The sequence below is a fragment of the Pseudochaenichthys georgianus genome, chromosome 19 (genome assembly GCF_902827115.2).
Source record: "Pseudochaenichthys georgianus chromosome 19, fPseGeo1.2, whole genome shotgun sequence".
NCBI lineage: Eukaryota > Metazoa > Chordata > Actinopteri > Perciformes > Channichthyidae > Pseudochaenichthys > Pseudochaenichthys georgianus.
The window spans coordinates 16,057,386-16,076,958 of NC_047521.1; the positions used below are offsets into that span (position 1 = coordinate 16,057,386).

Genomic DNA, 19,573 nt, shown 5'->3' on the forward strand with positions numbered 1-19,573 from the left:
TCTTTGAAAAATACTGTTGGAATAATATCAAGGCAGCAGGAGGAGGATTTCAGAAGTTGGATAATGTCCTCTAGGTTTTTATCATTAATCTGATGGAATTGTGTCATGGTGTTTGCATTGATATTAGGTGGACATTGATATTAGGTGGACACATTTGCTGTACCTGATGCAGAGGCCACTGACTGCTTGTCTGATTTTCTGAATGTTGTCAGTGAAGAAGGAGGCAAAATCATTGCATGCCCTGGTGGATAGAAATTCAGAGGCTACTGACACTGGGGGGTTAGTTAGTCTGTCGACGGTAGCAAATAAGGCACGTGCATTGTTTTTGTTTTTGGTAATGATGTCAGAGAAGAAAGACTGTCGTGCGTTTTTCAATTCCAAATTATAAAGGCCAAGTCTCTCTTTATAGATTTCAAAGTGAACCTGGAGATTTGTTTTTCGCCACCTACGTTCAGCTTTTCGACACTCTTTTTTCTGCTCTCACTGTCATGGCCTTTCTCCATGGAGATATTTTCTGTGGGCTGTGGGGTGAAGGAAGAGTATCCTCAGAGGTGATAGGGGGGGGTGAAGGGCGGTGGAGACTCCTCCATTTGTCTCCCATAATCAAGACATTCCTCAGGCGGGTGCATTGATAGATGTTCAAGGTTTTCTGAGCGATGTGTTGTGTCTTTCTCTTGTTTTGATTCCTCTTGTTGCTTGTCCTTGGCAGAGGGAACATATTGATGACGTAGGTAGTTGAATACGTTAGAGATAAACATTTTCACTCCTGACTTGTTCAGACAAACTCCATTTGCCTTAAAAAGATGTCTGCGGTCCCAGAACAAGTTAAAGTTGTCAATAAAATGGACAGAATGGTCAGTACAGGCAGTTGAAAGCCACGTGTTCAGTGCAAACAATCTGCTGAATCTCTCCACTCCTCTTCTGACTGGCGGTAGAGGGCCACTGCTGAACACCTCTGCATTTAGAGAGCTGACAGTTTCCAACAGACATTTAAAGTATTTTTTCAGCACTTCTGACTGTTGTTTCACAACATCATTTGTTCCAATGTGCAGTACCATATTCTTCACAGTCGGATGTTCAGCCCCAATATGCAGGATCTTCTCAGCCAAGTCAGAGACCATATCCTTGGGAAAACAGAGTACTTTGGTGTTGTTCTTACTACACAGACTTTTTACATCTCTTATAGCAGAGTCACCCATAATCGGAGTTTCAGGCCCAGTCGTTAGCTTTCCCTCTAGCCTTTTACTTTTGGAGTAGCTATTGGTCCTTACCCTGCTGTGTGAAGAGGACAGGTTATCCAGGTCATAATAATAATAATAATATATTTAATTTATATAGCGCTTCTCATCTGCCAAGACAAATCTCGAAGTGCTTCACAACAAGGGATACTGATACGCTTTGAGATAATAAAAGACAAATAATTGTAATAATAATAAGAAATCAAAAAATAAAATATAAAATAGAGTACAAAAATAAAAGTCGGAGATAGCGATAAAAATGGCAGTACTCCAGGTGTACCGTGCTCAAAGTTTATTCGAAGGCCTGCCGAAAGAAGAGGGGAAAGAGAAAGAGATCTCCGGTTCTGGGTCAGTGGATCGTATCTGTTCTGGATTGGCACTCTGTGGTTTAGGAGGATTGTTTGTAATTCTCCCTTTAGCAGCTGTCCACGGCTGTTTCCTAGTAGGAACAGGGGTTGAAGAGGCGCTCTTCCTGGGTGATAACAATGCAGGCCAGCCAGTCGCATCACAGATTTCAGAGCGCTGGGCTCTGCCTGTTGTTCGTCCTCCCAAATCCCATGGAAATGATTTACTCTTCGGCCTTGCACCCAGAGAGTTCGAGGGAGGACTACCACTTGTAGATTTATTACCCGGGACACAGCCCTCCTGCTCCTTGGAATCCTTGTAGCGGCTAACTAGCTTTGAGTTAGCATGCCTTTGTCCATTCTTTTGCAACACTGGTAAGTAAAGTGGTGTCATTCCAACCTAGTCCATTTACTTCCACGTTAACTTCCAACCATTGCATTTTCATTTCCAACACGGCCATCTTCTGTAGAAGTTTGTGGAAGTAGAGAACGGAGGCATTTTTCTGCTAACTAGCTTAAGCTAAATAGCATGCAGTAGCCTACCAGGCTTTAGCTGTTGCTTGGCCATGCTACTGTAAGACTGAGGTCATCGTACAAATATTGAAATATGGCTGAAACCCTCCGTCTATTTACGAAGAATAAATGTCCCAGTGATAGGTTACTGTCCAGGAGCCACTGCTCGAAGTCTTCAGAAAAGAAAAATAGAAAAACAGCATAAAAAAGTTAGCAGAGGCAAGAGCAAGCAGAAAAGAGTCTGCACTGTAAGAAGGCTACACAACAACCTCACATCCGCTCATGGGAAGGTGTCAAATAGTGCACGTTTACCTGACTGTGTCAGCGTGGTGTGTTAACTGCGTAGGAGTACTCACAGACTTGTGCACTTCCTACTTTCACAGGTATAAAAATAGTGTGTGACGTTTACACACACACTCTCACATGTACTGGTGGGCAGCCAATGGCAGATCTCTGATCACTAAAATAAACACAGAATCCATGCTCAGTTTTTACAGCAAAGTTTGCCAGTGCACAAACAAGAATCCATGTTACTGGATGTAAAACATTTCCGGAAGTAAAAACATATATGAAAGAAATATCAGTAAATCTTGATTTAAAGATTCAAAATGAATATTTAGGTGAAAAGACAGATGTATTATCTGAAATGCACTTTGAATAAATAGCACAAGTTCACATTAAGCAGGCTGTATTAATTTATTTTACAATTGGAATATTATAACAGACTCATTAACAAGAATCCTTTCAATGTTGTTTAGTCCATGTTGAGCTCATTTGAAACACTTCCCATACTGTTAAGTGTTTTTATTTGTAACAATAGATATTTCGTTTTTTGTACCTGAAAAGTCTGAATCTGCAAAAAATAACTATAAACTCTATCTGGATGATAAATGTAACGCAATACAAAAGTAAAATGTTCTGCCTAAAAGCAACTAAGACGTTTATTTACGTTAAGTATATCATTTAAAATAATATTATATCATGTATGTTTTATATCACATTACATCAATATATATTTAGTCAATTCAAATTAAGTTTATTTATTATTATTAAAGTAACATACAGTAAACTCTCTTCTGTGTAAGTGCAAATCAGCACAACAAGGTAATATATATAATAGGAAAGTCCGTAGTTATATTTAGTCATAAATCAAGGATTTGGCAATATTTAAATCATGACTTGTCTGAGGCATAATCCCCTAGGGACTATGCATGTTGCAAAAAATATTTTGTGTTAGATATTTTAAAACATTTGTGAAAACGTTCACCATGAATGTCTGTTCTAAATTTCCAGCGATCCATTGGATAGTCTGTGTTTGTCTATTTAGGAATTGTTTTCTTTTTAGTTTTTAATTAAAACATTGTAGGCATTGCTCATGTAATAAAGGAAGACAGTGCTTGCATGGTCCTCCCCCCCTGCCCCACGTCAAGCATAACGATCATTGGACCCTTACCAAATATTGGTCATCAATCTGAAAATGACTGCCAGAGCGCAATTTTTATCCCCAGTAATGCCAGAGCTCCACATGCTGGAGCTTTTCCCAATCTCATCCATTATTGCCCTCTTCAGCCCTCCCATCTGCAGGCTTTTCGATATGCAGTATATATATGAATCATACGTGTCCTAAACGTGAACATGATCTGAGAGATTGAAACACCCCGAGCAGCTGTGTGCTCCACGTGTACAGGCTTTAACGAAGCACCTGCATATTTACAGATGTTAGCATCTGTTCCAAGTGCCCTGGTTTGGGGGTTTAATTTTAGAGGAGCGGCCAGATGGTGGACAAGAGGATTACTATGCTAAGCCTTTGTCATCTGCTGCTACACACTGCCTGTCTATAGGAAAAGACAAGGTGGACGCCCGCTTGTCCCTCTTTGTCTGATTAAAGCTGGGTGTGGATGACAAATGGTAAAATATGTAAGTTTTGGCACTATGACCATTTTTCAGACATACTGTTTTATGACTTTAAATGGCAAACTATGATTTGTTTTAATGCATGCTAAGCTATGACAGTTTTTAACAAACACCTATATGGAGACTTTCTATGACAGTTCCTTATGGCATACTTTTCCATTAGATTTTTTACAGTAAACTATGAGCTACAATACGGATATATTTATATTACAAATAAACAATGATTCTAATAATCCTTGTAATACAACATGCAGTGCTTTCACTTTTTAAATGGCCTTTTAGTATGTATTATTTTGTTGGAAGTGTTTTATGTATATTTCCTAGCAAGCTGTGACTCTGTGATAGTGAGCCAGCATGCACACTACCAGGACCATGAAACTGGAGCAGCTTAATACTATTCAGTCTGACAAAAGTACATCACTTTGGACATGTTTATTGATTGGTTCCATTGTTGAAATGACTGTACAATGTCAGAAATATATGGACTAGTGCCAACCTCTTGCAGAAGTGCAAAATCAGTGTATAGTGGAGTGAGTCGGGACCGGTCTATGTGTTGTATTTTGTTAGCACACACCATATATTTTTGAACTTTCATTCTCGTTGGAAACAGAAGTACTACTCAGTTGAAATAAATACAGAACATAAAGAATACAAAGGACACCGGAAGCTGAAGAGAGGATGCAGACAAGAACGACTTAACCCATCTGTAACCCCCAGAATTAACCAGATACGTCCACAATCACGGTTAGAGTGTGTTATCAATGCACAACGATTTATCTTCTTTGCACCAGAGTACAATCCTCTTCTTCGCACTCTTTCAAAGCATGGATGTATTGTTCCCAGTTAGATAAGATTTAGTGTCACTAAGAGATAACATCTGGTGTACGCTGCTAGTAATAAAATATGATTTTGATCAGCTTTGTAAAGGGTCAAACTGCAATCAGAATGCAGCTGTTTACTTCTTCCTGCTGCCGCCAGACAGAATCATCACCATCCTCATGAAGATGTTCAGTGTGTCCATGTAGATCCCCATACACCTGTGAGATCAAACAGAATATGAGAGAAATAACTTAGTGAGAGTTCATGGCTAACATTCTGCTTGAACCCACGTATATTTTCTGTGATGACTTACGCGTTGATGGGGTCATATTTCTGTACGCCGTACAGCGGGTGTGTCTCTGCTCTCTTGATGACCTTCTGCGTGTCGTACAGGAGGAACATGCTGAACAGGACCAGGCCTCCGTAGATGGCCACTGAGTACAGGCCTGCTCCCATTGCTGAGGTGGGCGGCAGGAACATTGATCCTGGAGAAGACGGGGAGATTCGCTGTGAGACTGACACGTAGGGTTTCAAAATGGTAGCATACCGATATCAATAATTAATGAGATTATTATCCAATCCTATTATGGGTGTAAGTAAGTGATGTATCAGATACATTCCTACAGTTTCTGTAAAAGCTATGAGATTTTGTGCACAGTACTTTATTTTGGCGACTCATCTTTTTAAAACAACTTGTATTTGAACATACTGTGTAGAAATTGTTACAATTGTAATGACAGCATCATGTGAAATTGATATGCCTACTGTTTTCAGAATAGGACATGGCAGATGTTACTCGGTCGCGACCGACACATTTCTGTCGCACATTCAAAAGAAGCGCTTGTACCAACGCTGAATTTTGCAAGCTCTTATGATTTTGGTCCCGCATTCCCCTAAATGTGGAGCACACGATCGAAAAACTAACACTGTGGGTGTGATATGCTTATCAGATTTGCAGATTATGCAAAAAAAGTGAAGTTTCTCATGTGGCCCGACAGGGACATATTCATGGTAAAAAATACATTTTGCCATGATGCTTACACTTAAATAACTTGACTTTAACTTCAATGCCCTTTTTGGTTGGAAGCATTCAGTACTGTGTGTACTGCACCTGAGACAGGGTTTACGAGGTGAAACTGCTTTGTACTAACCAATAGAAGAAGCGAACACCACTCCAAAGCCAACAGCCAGGGGCCCGCCCATGTTGAGGAACTTCTCACTTGGGGCACACATGGCCACAGTGGACAGACCGCCCACGATTCCTGCGGTGTACCAGGCGGCCCTCATCACCAGGGGCCCTCCCATGAGGGTGAGGGGGGCGATGACAGCACCCATCACACCTTATCAACACATAAAGACAACTGAACACCACACTCAACTCAAACAACATGAACAAGGTTTAATATACAACAGCAGCTGCTACTCTGAGCCTGTACATGACTGCCCTCTAGTGGCAAACCGAGGAAACTACACCACATACATTACAATGTTAAGTAGGAGAACACAACAGGAAGAATAGCCTTTCATTAGACCTTGTGTTACAAACCTGCATGTAACATCCAGGCGAGGTGTTTGGGCATCGGGCTGTGCTCATATGAGATGGACCTGACCAGCATGCCGGCACCAATCATGGCTGCAAATGTCGCTCCAATAGCCTGAATTACAAAACACATCAGGCATTCATTTAATTACCTGTAAATAAGGCTTCCCAGAATAGTTAAAAGATTCCTTCAAACCAATGACATTCTGATTCATAACCATCATTTCTTTGCATGTCTATTCAGTTTAAATGTGTTATTTCTGGATAAAAAAAACAAGGTGATATTTGTGTTATGATTATTATGATTACGCTATTTGTGGCATTAGATTCCAGGAAAGGACCGTTTCCTACCAAGCATTTCAATAACTTCAGTTCCTTGTAAAAATGCAAGTCCAAATTAATTGAATAATTAATAAGTGAAGGAATTTGTGTATGTCCGCATTTTAAAAACATGCTGTTCTCTGCCGTCAAAAATACAGTTTGCTCTCCCGCTCGGCCCACACCAAAATGAAGCCAGCAAATGAATGACAATTTATATTAATTTAAGAAAGTTTATTTGATAAGGATGTTCTAATTTCAGGTATTAATAAATCAAGATCTTGTGTATTAACCTTATATTTTAGGTGAATATGTATCCAATGTTAGATATACTTGAGTTATAAAGCTTACCAGCCAGGATCCTCCCATCATGAGACCCATGAGGGCCGGGGTCCTGCTCACTGCTACAGCTGACAACGCTGTCAGGCCAATACTGCCAGCAAAGTACATGTAGGTGGAGTGGATCCTGTCCTTCACATACTGAGGCCAGATCCTGCACAGAGAGTAAAGAGCCACGTGAAAATGAAGCAAACACTTTCTAATAACCATTTAAATAGAAATGAACAACATGAACAAAAAGCTGACACTCACATTGCTTTTTCAATGGCACCGATTTCATTGGACATGCCAAATCCATAGAAGCACAGAGCTCCAAGACCCACTGCTGCACCTCCAGCCAGGAACAGTCTACCCATGCCGTGAACTGTGGACATACACAAATCATTTTTTTTTTAAAAAGGCACCCCCTAAAATGTGTACTACTATAGCTAAATATTGAATAATTGTTATAGATTAACACCAGAGGTAAGAGGTTTAACTTGTGCTTACAAAATGTTGGCTTCATGGCAATATTAAAATATTTTTATATATAATAACATTTAAATGAAGACAGTGGACCAAATAAAACTAGTGTAACAGTATATGTATCACTTTACAGTATAACAGTTTTTTCAAAAAACATATGTAATAGTAATTACTTTTATAAGCGGTTTCTGAAGCTGGCTCAAAAGCTGCTTCTTTGAGCTGGCTTTTGGTTGTCCTGCGGAAACCAAATCTGGCCTTGGAGGAAAAACCCTGGTGAAAGAAAAACAGAAACTTTAATAAATATGGGAATTAAAGACGGCAGCTGCAGGTTACTTTACTTCTTATCCCTGCTCCTACCCAATGGCACTGTAAGAGCCAATTAATAAAACCTAAGACTTGCTTTAAACAAAAGCGTACATACCACATAACAAACCTTAAGCCTGTTTCTTTCTAATGTTTACATTGTTTACTGTCTTTATCTGTCTTTTTGTTACAATTATCTTTGCTTTCGGTACCCACAAATTGGTTTATCGTGTGTTTTCAATATCTGCTATTGTCACCTAAGAAAAAACAAAACATTTTCTCCAATCTAATCTTGGTGGGAGAGGTACAAACGACAAAGTACTTTTAGTTGCATGTGTGTGTGTGTGTGTGGTTATAATGGAGAGTTGAAGCAGCAATAACAAAGCTTAGAGAAGCAGAGGTCTATGACTTCACAGTACCTGCTGGGGCCTGAGCAGGGTGGGACACGTCTTCAGGGTGGATGTCCTCAGGGCTGGGGACCCCTGTGACAGCACAGGACGCAGCCCGACGAGAGGAAGAGTCCTCAGACATGTCAGCCTCGCCAGCATCATGGTCACAATGAGATGATGTATCAGTCCTAGAGATAAACAGAGCGTCAGGTAACTGACACACTTCTGTATGACATAATGTTCAAACACATATTTTACACATACTAATATGATTATAGTCACAAAGTCAGATAGGAAACAAATTTAAAGTACCGTAGCAATCAAACTGGCCAGTTAATGAAGAAATATAACTATGAATTGGTCAAATGTTACGTTAGTTAAATAAGCTAGCTAACATGTTAGCTAAGTAATGTGACTCATTTCACTACAACGTCTTAGAAAACGTACGCTGTTAGTGTATAGTCTGACCAAAATGATAAACTGTTACCACTAACACGTTGTTTAGTAATATACATAGGATAATATAGACAAATGTAGATGTTACATACCGAGAAAGCAGCGTACGTGTTTCACCTTTCTAGAAATAAGTGCGCAACCTTCTGACGCAATTGTTTTGCAACCTTCCTGAAAATTCTCCGTCAATGCGTCATCATTAAGCGACGGGTTTGTTGGGAATCGTAGTTCTAAATCGTGCCGATTGAATACGTCTACTCTATACTAGTAAACAGTATTCAAAACCAATCAAATAGCAATATCATAATTCACAATATAAAACAATTTATAAACCAGTTATAAAGAACTGTCAAAATCAAGATGATTATTTCACCACACATTAGGTGACACTATGCGATTGCAGATAACAGCAAATTATCATAATAATAAATAAAGTGGGGAATATAATGGAGTTCAAAATACACTATATTCCTCTTTAATTAAATGTTGTAAAATGTACTTGAATAAATGACTTTAGGTTGGGACGCACATTGTGTTTTCTCCACTAGATGGAGTGATTGCCTCTTCTTTTGATGCTACAACTAAACAATACTTTTCTAAAACATAAAATAAACCAAAATAACAACGCGTAACAGAATCACGGCCCTACCATTACATACCGTGTGTTTATGTGTTTATAATTGTTGTGTTGCTAATCATCATAACAGCCAATGATGGGGGTGTGTGCGCGGGGGGGGGGCGGGGGTGTGTGCGCGGGGGGGGGGGGGGGGGGGGGCGGCAGTGCGCCTCCTGCTAAAGCTCCGCTCCTTTGGTCCAAACTTTCTCAAGTGAGTCGTAACTTTTGCAAATATTTGTCATTCAGTTGTTCGGGCAACCTGACCTGCAGCTTCCCAAAACATGAGTCCATCGGGTACACAGGCTTCACTTACTAGTCGAACTACTTGCGCTTTTGGATTGGATTGTTTTTTGTCACACAAGTGAAGTAGGCTACTGTTGGGAAGTAATGGAAGTCATTTATATCCGGAGTCGCTCTTTGAGGAAAGGCTGATCAACTTCACGCATGACACCGCAGCTCATCATGATGGTGGGTATGGAGAGCGGACACAACTTTGATTGATAGGCAACTTATACATTTCTAAAACCTATAAGCTTATAATATCACATGGGAGGACTTTTAAGCTTTAATGACAACCCAGGGGATAGAAACAAAGTCATTGAAATAACCATAAAACATTTATGGATCTCTGACATAAAAACGTAAATGAAAGGGGGATGATGTCTTCTTATTAAAAAAGCATGACTTCAGTTTTGGCCGGTTTGTCCCCATTGACCTTGCAATGCAATGCATGCTCTCCAGCCGAACTACTGCTGCAAAGAAATAATACTTTTTCCACAGTGATGTTTCAACATTAAACCTGTTGCATGCATGCTAATCTTCAGTGTCATTTTAAAGATTGTAAGGGAGATCCTTATTTAAATAATTCACGGATCAAAGATCTGGCCAAAACCTCTTTTGGTGTTCCCTCTCACTGAAATGGATTCATATTGAGCTAAGACAAACATTCCAAACAAATGTATAATGATTGAACACAGCCCAGCTTGTTTTCCTTTGTAAAGCTGTCAAGGGGTACACATATAATACACCTAATATTAAATAGAAGAAAAAAAACACTATCACAGCTGGAATAGGACATTTGTATATGAATGTGTCTATATCATGATTGTAAACTGCACATTTTCTAGAAAGAAATTGGGAAACATGATTATTGATTTAGAAAAATAGCTGGAAATGTCTATTTGGCTTACTAAAGATTTCTTGACCTTCCAGTCAATCAGAAGTCCTACAAAATATATCATGGTATTACAGATGTATAAAAAGGACATATCACACCTCATACTGTATTTCATAGAAGTTCTAAAATAAAATAAATGTACCTTACATTTAAAACACTATAGTGGGTGAGCTGGGTGGTGTTTCATTTCTCTTCACATGAGATTTACATTAAACAAGAGGCAGCTATTAAAAGCATTTGTAGCAAGATGATAAATGGCTCCGTGGCGGTTTCGTTATGAGTAGATGATCAAAAGTGTCATATGCCCCAGTGATTTGTGAATATTCAACAGTCAGCTCATGTGTGTTTTTTTTCTTTCTTTACACAGCAGATGCAGTAAGCTGAGATAATTGGTGTATATTTAATTTACCATATAAATGACAAAACCTCATACCACTTATTTTCTTGATGTATTGTTGGCGTGTTTCTATGGTTTGTTTGAATAATACGTACTAGTACATTCATTTGATGTAAAATCTACTTTTTTGTTAAAATAACAGTTAAGGGTCAGTGTCTTGTTCATTTGGCCAGATGTTTCTTTTCTCCTAATGTGTTCAGTTTGTTTGTTGCTTTACACAAACTATGACTGTAGTTGGGCAATGTAAAATCACTGCTCAAGACTTAAGGACTGAGTAATTTGCTGTGGTGCAACCGACTATCTGAAAAGAAACCACATAACTAGTAACATCATCTGGTTAGTCAGTGACCCTGTGACGTGTGAGTGACCTGCGAGTTTATGTTCTGCCATCTCAGCCCAAAGGAGGTTTAGAGTCACTCCTGTGTAAAGAGACCTTTGTGGTTGTGGCATGCGGCAGGGTGGTGCAAGACGGATCTGATTTTTCCTTCTCTGTGAAAACGTGTCTCAGTACACAAGCTGTTCACCTTTTCATTACGCGCCGTTCCACGTCAACAGAGCTCTATTGGAGCTGTAAACTTTTCATTCCTTCTCAGAGAATTTCGCAGGCAGTGTCCAACCATTCCCTGTGTTTAGACTGCGCTCATTTGGAATGGCTTCTGTGCTCAAAAACTGGCCTGGGACAGAGGTTGCAACAGGATGTGAGAACTGGTCCTCCAGACATCTTACAAAATACTCAAAAAGGCTCATCCGAAATTCAGAAAAGTATGCTCATCCGAAACAGTTAGACTTGTTTCGTGCCAAACACACAACTAACTTACCGCAGTGAGTGAAAAGGTGTGTTTTAAGGCTTTGTGGCTCTGCTGATTTATAGCAGCAGTTTCACTAATGTATCTGCCCCGAGGCTAGACCTGAAATCATTTAACAGTGATTCATAAGACACACTCAGGAGTCTGTGTGAAGCACCTGCTGGAACCAATAAACAAATGTTTTCACAAATCCAGACGTCTGATTCTGGATAAAAAAAAAAGACTGACTGTAAACCCTTTGCGTGCTTACTTATATGATCTAAATGTCTAAACTTTGACATTTTTGTTGGCACGCATCAAACTAATACATTTCCTCAGGGTGGGGACTGTCTAATTTACTCTCGCCATGTTATTGACCCTTTCACTGGCAGACGAGATATGGACGGATTATGCTAAAATCCAAAGATTAGTCAGGGATCTGAGCCAAGCTGCCATTATCTCAAAAATATCAACCTTCCAGGAATGTGCAAGACAATTCCAAATACACAAAGGCATCATTAAATCTACCTTCATTTGACTACCTACTGCCTCTGCAGAGTAGCACAAGTATAGCCTGCAGGCGTAGAGAACTGCAAATTATGGCTCCATGACAAGCAGGCTTTCCCCATCAATTTTAGCCCTGTGCAGTTATACCTCTCAGCGTCAAGCCATGTCCCCCCCCCCCCCCCCCCAGTGTCAGTCAGTGTTTTAGAAGCACAAAGGCATATTATGGGTAAGCAGCAAGCCATTAGCCGCCACCAGATGGTCTACTGTACCAGTAGTAGCCCATGTCACTGAGGGCCTCTGTTGAAAAATATCTCCTCCCAGTGTTGACATGGAGCAGCAGCTGGCAGTTTGGACCACAGGCTGCTCTACCTATCAGTGGGAGGTAGGATTATCACTTAGGCAACTCTGAGTTCTTTAAGCAATGGAATTTATTGTGGAATAAAAGTTTAATTACAAAATTGAGCTTGATTGCAGTTGATTACTCATATTTCATTTGTGCCTCACAGTTGTTTTTCTGCCATTTGCTTTAAATACAAAGACTGGCTCATAAAAACAGCTTCTCTCTGCACCAGCCTTCAGTCTCACAGGGTGGGTGGGCATGTTCCTGAAATGCACTGGTGCACTTAAAGATAACAAGGACTTCCTGGTGGGAAGAACTTGCTTAGATTCCAGTCTAACACACTCAGTTATTTTCTATTCTTAAGTTCTCAAGATATGATATTTTTGTCTTTAGGCAAATGCCTCCATTGTTGGTTTTGCAGAACACAGAACAGTGATCTGAAGCCTGGGAGGGAGAAGAACTCTGTAAAACCACCACTGACTCAGCATCACAGTGCAGTTTTACATATGTTAAAATAGGCCGTCAACTTCCTCATATTAATACCTTGATGTGTTTTGAGGAAACACTGAAGACTAAAGCACTAACTCACCACTGTGCTCAGATGTGCAAAATGTGTAACTGACAGGTTGATGTTCATTTCATTTACAGGATGAAACATAGCTTACAACGGGGAATACAAATAACTGGGAGGCTCTTTAAGAAGGCGACTGGAGACTTGCAAGATTGGCAGAACCCATTAAGAAGCAGTCAGTAAAAGCATATCCTGGCACAGCTACATCCAAGAATGAGGATCAAATACACAATATCCCTCGTCTTTTTCGGTGCACTTGTTATCATTGAGATGGAAAACAACATTATCTCAAGGTAAGTCCATTTCAGAGATCAATGGAGTGCTTTAGTGATTCCCAACAGGTTTGTGTGGGTGTACCTCTCTATCTTTAAACAGATATACAAAAACACCTTTGGACTGTACAATAATTACAAAAAAATAATCGGAGTTGCAATTTTTCTGAGGGGAAATAGTTGTTAAAGGTGAAATGTGTATTTGTTTTACATGGGTTTATCCCCATTAGTAACTTGAAATAGCTGTTAATTTCAAGTTAAATAAAACCGTTGTAATATCTTTTATTACCCAACTCTGTGATTCCTTTTACATTTTCAGGGTGTCGGATAAGCTCGCCTTAAAGCAGACCCCCCAAACCCCTCTACAGCCCAGTGGTTTATCCCACATACTGCCGAAGCACAATGCTTCCTTTACAAAGCTTAGCAAGACGAACTCTGCCTTCAGCCTGATCAAACGACGCCTGGAGAACTACAGCCAGCACAAGGAGGTGGTGACGAGGGGCAGGAAGCACATCCTCCTGTTGGCCACCACCAGGACGGGTTCCTCGTTTGTTGGCGAGTTTTTCAACCAGCAGGGCGACAACATGTTCTTCCTGTTTGAGCCGTTGTGGCACGTGGAGAAGATGTTGACACTGGAGACCGGCGGCACCAACGCCACAGCGGCAGCCAAGGCGTACCGGGACGTGCTCCAGCAGCTCTTCCTGTGCGACTTCTCCCTGCTGGAGAGCTTCATCGAGCCCCTCCCTGTGAACCACATCACCACCGGTCTCTTCCGCAGGGAGTCCAGCAGCTCGCTGTGCCAGGAGTCGGTCTGCAGCCCCGTCATCAAAGGGGTCTTTGAGCGTTATCGCTGCAGGACCAGACGCTGTGGGCCCCTGAACCTGACCATGGCGTCTGAGTCCTGTCTCCAAAAGGAGCACAGGGCCATCAAGTCAGTGAGGGTGCGCCAGCTGGAGAACCTCCGACCTCTGGCTGAGGACCCACGTCTGGATGTGAAGTTCATTCAGCTTGTTCGGGACCCTCGGGCTGTACTGGCTTCCCGCATGGTGGCCTTTGCTGCAAAGTATAAGAACTGGAAGCAGTGGGCTATTGATGGTGAAGTGCCGATTGATGATGATGAAGTCAGAAAGCTGAAATGGAACTGCGACAACATCAGGTTGTCTGCAGAGATCGGTCTCAGACAGCCAGCGTGGCTGCGAAGGCGTTACATGCTGGTGCGGTACGAGGACATTGCTCGGTTCCCAATGAGGAAGGCAACAGAGATGTACAGGTTTGTTGGAATCCCGTTCACTCCACAAGTTAAATCCTGGATCCTGAAGAACACCCAGGCCTCCAAGGAGACCAGCGGTGTTTACTCCACACAGAAAAACTCCTCAGAACAAGTAGAGAAATGGAGGTTCAGTTTACCATTCAAAATAGCCCGGGTTGTACAGAAAGTGTGTGGGCCAACGCTGAAGCTTTTTGGGTACAAGTTTGTAAGCAGTGAAGAAATGCTAACAGACAAGTCCATCAGTTTGATTGAGGACAAAGTGTTCAACTTTGTATAGCATTGACCCACATGAACTCTGAACTCTAATGCTGGAAAAACAACCCAAATGACTAATAATAATAATAAATAATGTTATTTATCAGGCTATTGATACAAAGAGCTTTATATTTCTGATAGTGTATAGTGTATCTGATTTTGTATTTAAAATTGTATGATGAAGAAAATGTATTGTTGGGTGGAAAAACCATATAACCATTGAGGCAAGGGTATATATTAAGACTTTACAAAGGGGTAAAGCATGGGGAAATAGGAAAGCTATATTTGTTTTTTGCACTCCGGACTATTTTCTCTGTCCAAACTGTATCGTTTGCTTGTCCAGCAAGCCTATCCAAATGTAACCCCTTCAAATATAGGAAATTCCTGAGGGAGATAAGAAGAAGTAGTAGTAGGAAGAAACTTCCAGGAACCTCGTCTTATTTTTGTTCAGCAACTTCAGTTAGCAAAACAGTAGGCTGCTTTTACACCAAAGAAACTTGAAATGCAACGTTTATGCATAGCCAAATAATTGTAGCTTTGAATAGCATCGGCAGGAAAAGGAAATACCAATGTTTTGCCAGGTAATTTTTTACGCATGAGATTTAGAAGTAATGTCCTATGCTAATTTTATTTAATTCTACACTTTGCTTTAAGTCGTAATGACTCCAGCTCTGAATGTGCTCCACAGGTTCACTTCCCCCTATGAAGGGATTATTTTCTTGCACACGCAAACTGTAGTTAGCTGTATGATGCATGTTTGTAATTGGACAAAAGTTGTTTGAAGTTGTCCTCGGGATTGAAAGGACCGATTCTGTTAAAACAGATGTTTACACTGCTACTGTATGCATACATTCCAACTGCAGCTGGTTTGCAGGATTGTGCAAGGTTTGTCGGCAGGTCTGTCTGTTGACACAAGTCTCTTAGCTGGTGATAAAGAGGCCCTGGTTCTCTGGCCTGCCACACTGTCTTTCTGCTGTATCAGTTTGTTCCTTTTGCATTTTGTTTATTGCAATAAAACTACTTTTACATTAGCCGAAAACATCTCAAATTTGAAGTGAAAATACTGCATCCATGTGGCCAAACTGTTATTTTAATTTCACTTTCAAATAAAATGAGCGGGAACACAGAAGGAGGGCATAAGTAGCTTCACAAACACTTCACAGATTATTTGTTTAACAACAATGCAAACTCAGGCCTCACGAAAGACCACAGTCAACACCTCCCAGAAACAGTTTCAAACGTTGACTAAAAGTCTGCAGACGCGCCAACAGCTCTGTGAGGCTGTACTTTGAGCTACATGCTAATGCCAGTGTGCTAACATGGGGAGCCATACTCAGAGTCCTGTTCTTGGACATACATGAGCCTTTCTTGAGATTGAAAAGGATCATCTACCCAGTTTGAATTGCAAAATAATAAGGATGGTAGAAGTTTCAAATGAAAATGTTTGAATGATAACAAAAAAAACAGTTTAGCCAAAGTGGAGGTATCAGTGTCTTAAGGCAAGAACATCTTTGCGTGTACATTTTAATGCACATGTTTAAAACAAATAATAACATCAGTAGGCTATGGGATGTATGTGGGTGTTATCAACATTAACCCAAAGAAGCCTTTATTTCTAAGAACAATAAACCCTTTAAAGGGTCTCATTATATAAGGGTCCTATTAAGAGGATACAAAGCTGAGGAACATCAGATGCTGGGAACAGAGATACACTCCCCTAATATGCTAAGAATGTTGACCTGATGTTGGCATCATATCAGAAATAATTATTTAACCTGAGAGGGACATACAAAAAAAATGTCATGGCAATTCATCTAATAGTTGAAGGAAGGGTGTATGGGTTTTCCAAATATCTTCCACCATCTGATAAGCATGGGGCTAGGGTATATTGGCACAGTAAGGGAGTAACTCTTCCTGTAATTGTTAAGACTTCCCATTTCTGGCTCACATTTGATTACAAAATAGTTTGTTTTGCCATTTTGTGCTTTTCCCGAGAAAAGAAACGCATTCACAGTTCCTATCATAGTTGTAATTACTTTAATTAAGTACACAGCCACCAACTGATGAATCCTCTGTTGTTTTAGTTTGAGTGGTTTATTGAAGTGTCCCACAACTTCTTTTGGTGCTATATAAACCAAATATTTAATCTTTCTGAACACTGTCTAGTTTGTCTGTGAGTAGGCAAGAAGGAAGGATACCGGAGGCAGCTGCCTTGACTTCCAGTGTGTTTACCACTGTGGGCCCGGTTATTTAAATCTCCAAACCTAGTAATTACCAACTTTACATATAATGTGGTTCAAGTCTTTTTAGTCCACCTGACCCCACCCGCTTACAGACACGCAGGGAGGCAGTCGTTTATAAAGTCTCTCTGCCTCAGTCACTCTCTTTTACACCAAAAAGTGACTTCTTTTGTTTCAGTATTTAGTAATCCGCTCATTTGAGCACTTCACTCAAATCAACAGATCATTATCTGGTTAGTTTGGGCTTGTTGTTCTATTTTAATAAAACGTCTTCCCAGGTCTGCAGCTTGTCAAGAGTCTAAACCTAATGAGAAGAGGTTGAGCATTCATAAGCTCTTATATTGGAGTGGCTTTATGTGGTACGTGTGGAGGGTGGAGTAACTGTATGGTCGGTGCAAATATAGAATAACCGCTTTCCACTGAGTTAAAACCTCTCATCCCCCTCTGCAGTAAAATGAGGGCATTGAGGTAACCCCACCCTCCTGATCCGTTATAGTCTGTATCCTGCCACATCAACCATGTTTCAAATATGCAAAACAGCCTGGGCAGAGTATCTAAATGATATCTTGCTGTAAGATCTGTGATAAACAGACACAACATTAAGTTAGCTCAGAGGTGTCTCAGAGCTACGCATAAAACTTGCGCTCTTGCAGGCGATAATGATGGTTAAGGAGACCACATAAATCTAAATATGCAGTAAATGATCTCGCACTGAGGAATGCAATTCATACAACTCAGGTTGTTGCATGTGATAATGAGTGGCTGCGCCGGGAGTGGGGACAGAATATAAATGCACAAAACTCCCTGCATATAACTGATGATGGATGAGGAGACAAATTAAGCAATTTTCACTTGTCATTGAAAACTGGTGTATTGGAAATGTCAAGTTCTCTCACCATCTTCCAACTATACGTAAAATCCATATGGGCAGCTTTCCAGTGCATCAGCAGAAGTTGCCTACAGCTCTGTGGCAAACTTTGCATAGTAAGCGCTTCTAGTCCAATATCATGCTGCTTTATATAAAATGCTGGCAATAAAACCCATTTTTTGCAGGCATTTATTGACACTGGATCAAATGTCACAGGAACTGTTATTAAAGCCAGACATGTTTCTAATTTTCAGCTAAGACAGGAAATGGTAACCTGGGGATTCATGAGCGCTATTATAATGTTTGTATTCACATACAACCCATACAAATACATCAAAGATCTGATGTGGTTTGGTTGCTCTGCCACCCTGATTTGATTCATACAAAAAATAAGTGTATAATTTTAAGAATAATTTGCCTGAGATCGCATGCTGTGGTTTTATTAAATGTGCCAAGTGCTAGGACTGTCTTAGGGAAGAAAGCTTTTAGATGTGCAGCTCCACTAACATGGAACAGTCTGCAAAACGAATGGAAAATTACCAAGCTAGTACCACTACATGTTTTTAAAGCTCGGTTGGATGCTACAAAATCAGATGCTGTTGGTACCTGTACATGTGGTTAAATATGTAAATTGTAATCCTTGTACATTTTGCTGTATGATGTCCTTTTGTTGTTCTGTTGTTTATGTTTTTATGTCTTCTTGTTGAACCTACTGCTGCAGGTCTCCCTTGAAAAAGAGATCATTGATCTCAATGGGATTTTACCTGGATAAATAAAGGTTTTGAATTGAATTGAAATTGAGTATGAACACCATTTCTTCCTCACATACAAATTACCATAAAAGCAAACACTTCTCATGATGTGCCAACACTTCTACATTCCCTGTCCATCATTTTTTTATTTATCTACAGTATGTGTCAATTCATCGTTCAGCAGGAAGTCTGCAACTGTTTCATTGTGCTGGGTCATAGAAGACTTTTGAAATCACAATTTGGCAACTCTGCACTGAAGATATTAATGCATTCATGCCATGACTACTACTGTTTCTCTGTACCATGGAACACAATGCACTCCATTGTGGCTGACCACACCAAAATAAAACCTTTGTCAGAATGGAAATGGATGCCCATTTGACTCTGGATATAGGTTTTGCAAAACATAGTAAAAGTGTCTTCGGGATGTGGACAGAGGCTCAAGCTCAAGACACAAAATAACAATAATTGTGATGACTGTGGTAGCTTAACATTGCAATAACCAAATAACATCCTAACAATAAAGTCTAGACCTTTTCTCTGAAGTGTTAGAAACAATACTCCTTCCCTCTTTCAAAGACAAAACAGAAAAACTCAATTTGCATTTATGTTTTGGTTACTCCGAGTTGTTTTGCATGTTTCAGGATGGTTTGAATTTCTCCCTGTTCCTAGTTCTAGAGGCCATGTCATGTGATAAACACCAGGGTTTGTTTTTTTAACCCAAACCCAGTGTTATCTTTCACTTCCCTACATGGTTTTAACTTGGTTTGAATTTGTTTTTACTCTGGCCCCCTTCACCCTTTTGACTATGAGCTCATTGCTTATGTACATTCCTGCCATCCCCTCTACCCAGTCCCACAGGAACATTACCAACATTACATTACAAGC

At 40.3% G+C, this 19,573-nt stretch overlaps 2 protein-coding genes across 2 annotated transcripts; one reads left to right on the forward strand and one right to left on the reverse strand.

Moving 5' to 3' along the window:
- Positions 1-4,426: 4,426 nt before the first annotated feature.
- On the reverse strand, positions 4,427-8,836 carry ghitm (growth hormone inducible transmembrane protein). Its single transcript, XM_034107948.2, has 9 exons — positions 8,731-8,836; positions 8,213-8,370; positions 7,664-7,760; positions 7,278-7,389; positions 7,038-7,179; positions 6,375-6,483; positions 5,980-6,168; positions 5,142-5,313; positions 4,427-5,046 (listed from the first exon to the last, which is right to left on the reverse strand). The coding sequence occupies exons 2-9, from the start codon at positions 8,342-8,344 to the stop codon at positions 4,965-4,967; spliced, it is 1,035 nt and encodes a 344-aa protein (XP_033963839.1). The 5' UTR covers positions 8,345-8,370; positions 8,731-8,836; the 3' UTR covers positions 4,427-4,964.
- Positions 8,837-9,459: 623 nt separating this feature from the next.
- On the forward strand, positions 9,460-18,714 carry chst3b (carbohydrate (chondroitin 6) sulfotransferase 3b). The gene is made up of 3 exons (XM_034106732.2): positions 9,460-9,719; positions 13,106-13,321; positions 13,620-18,714. The coding sequence occupies exons 2-3, from the start codon at positions 13,242-13,244 to the stop codon at positions 14,845-14,847; spliced, it is 1,308 nt and encodes a 435-aa protein (XP_033962623.1). The 5' UTR covers positions 9,460-9,719; positions 13,106-13,241; the 3' UTR covers positions 14,848-18,714.
- Positions 18,715-19,573: the final 859 nt, after the last annotated feature.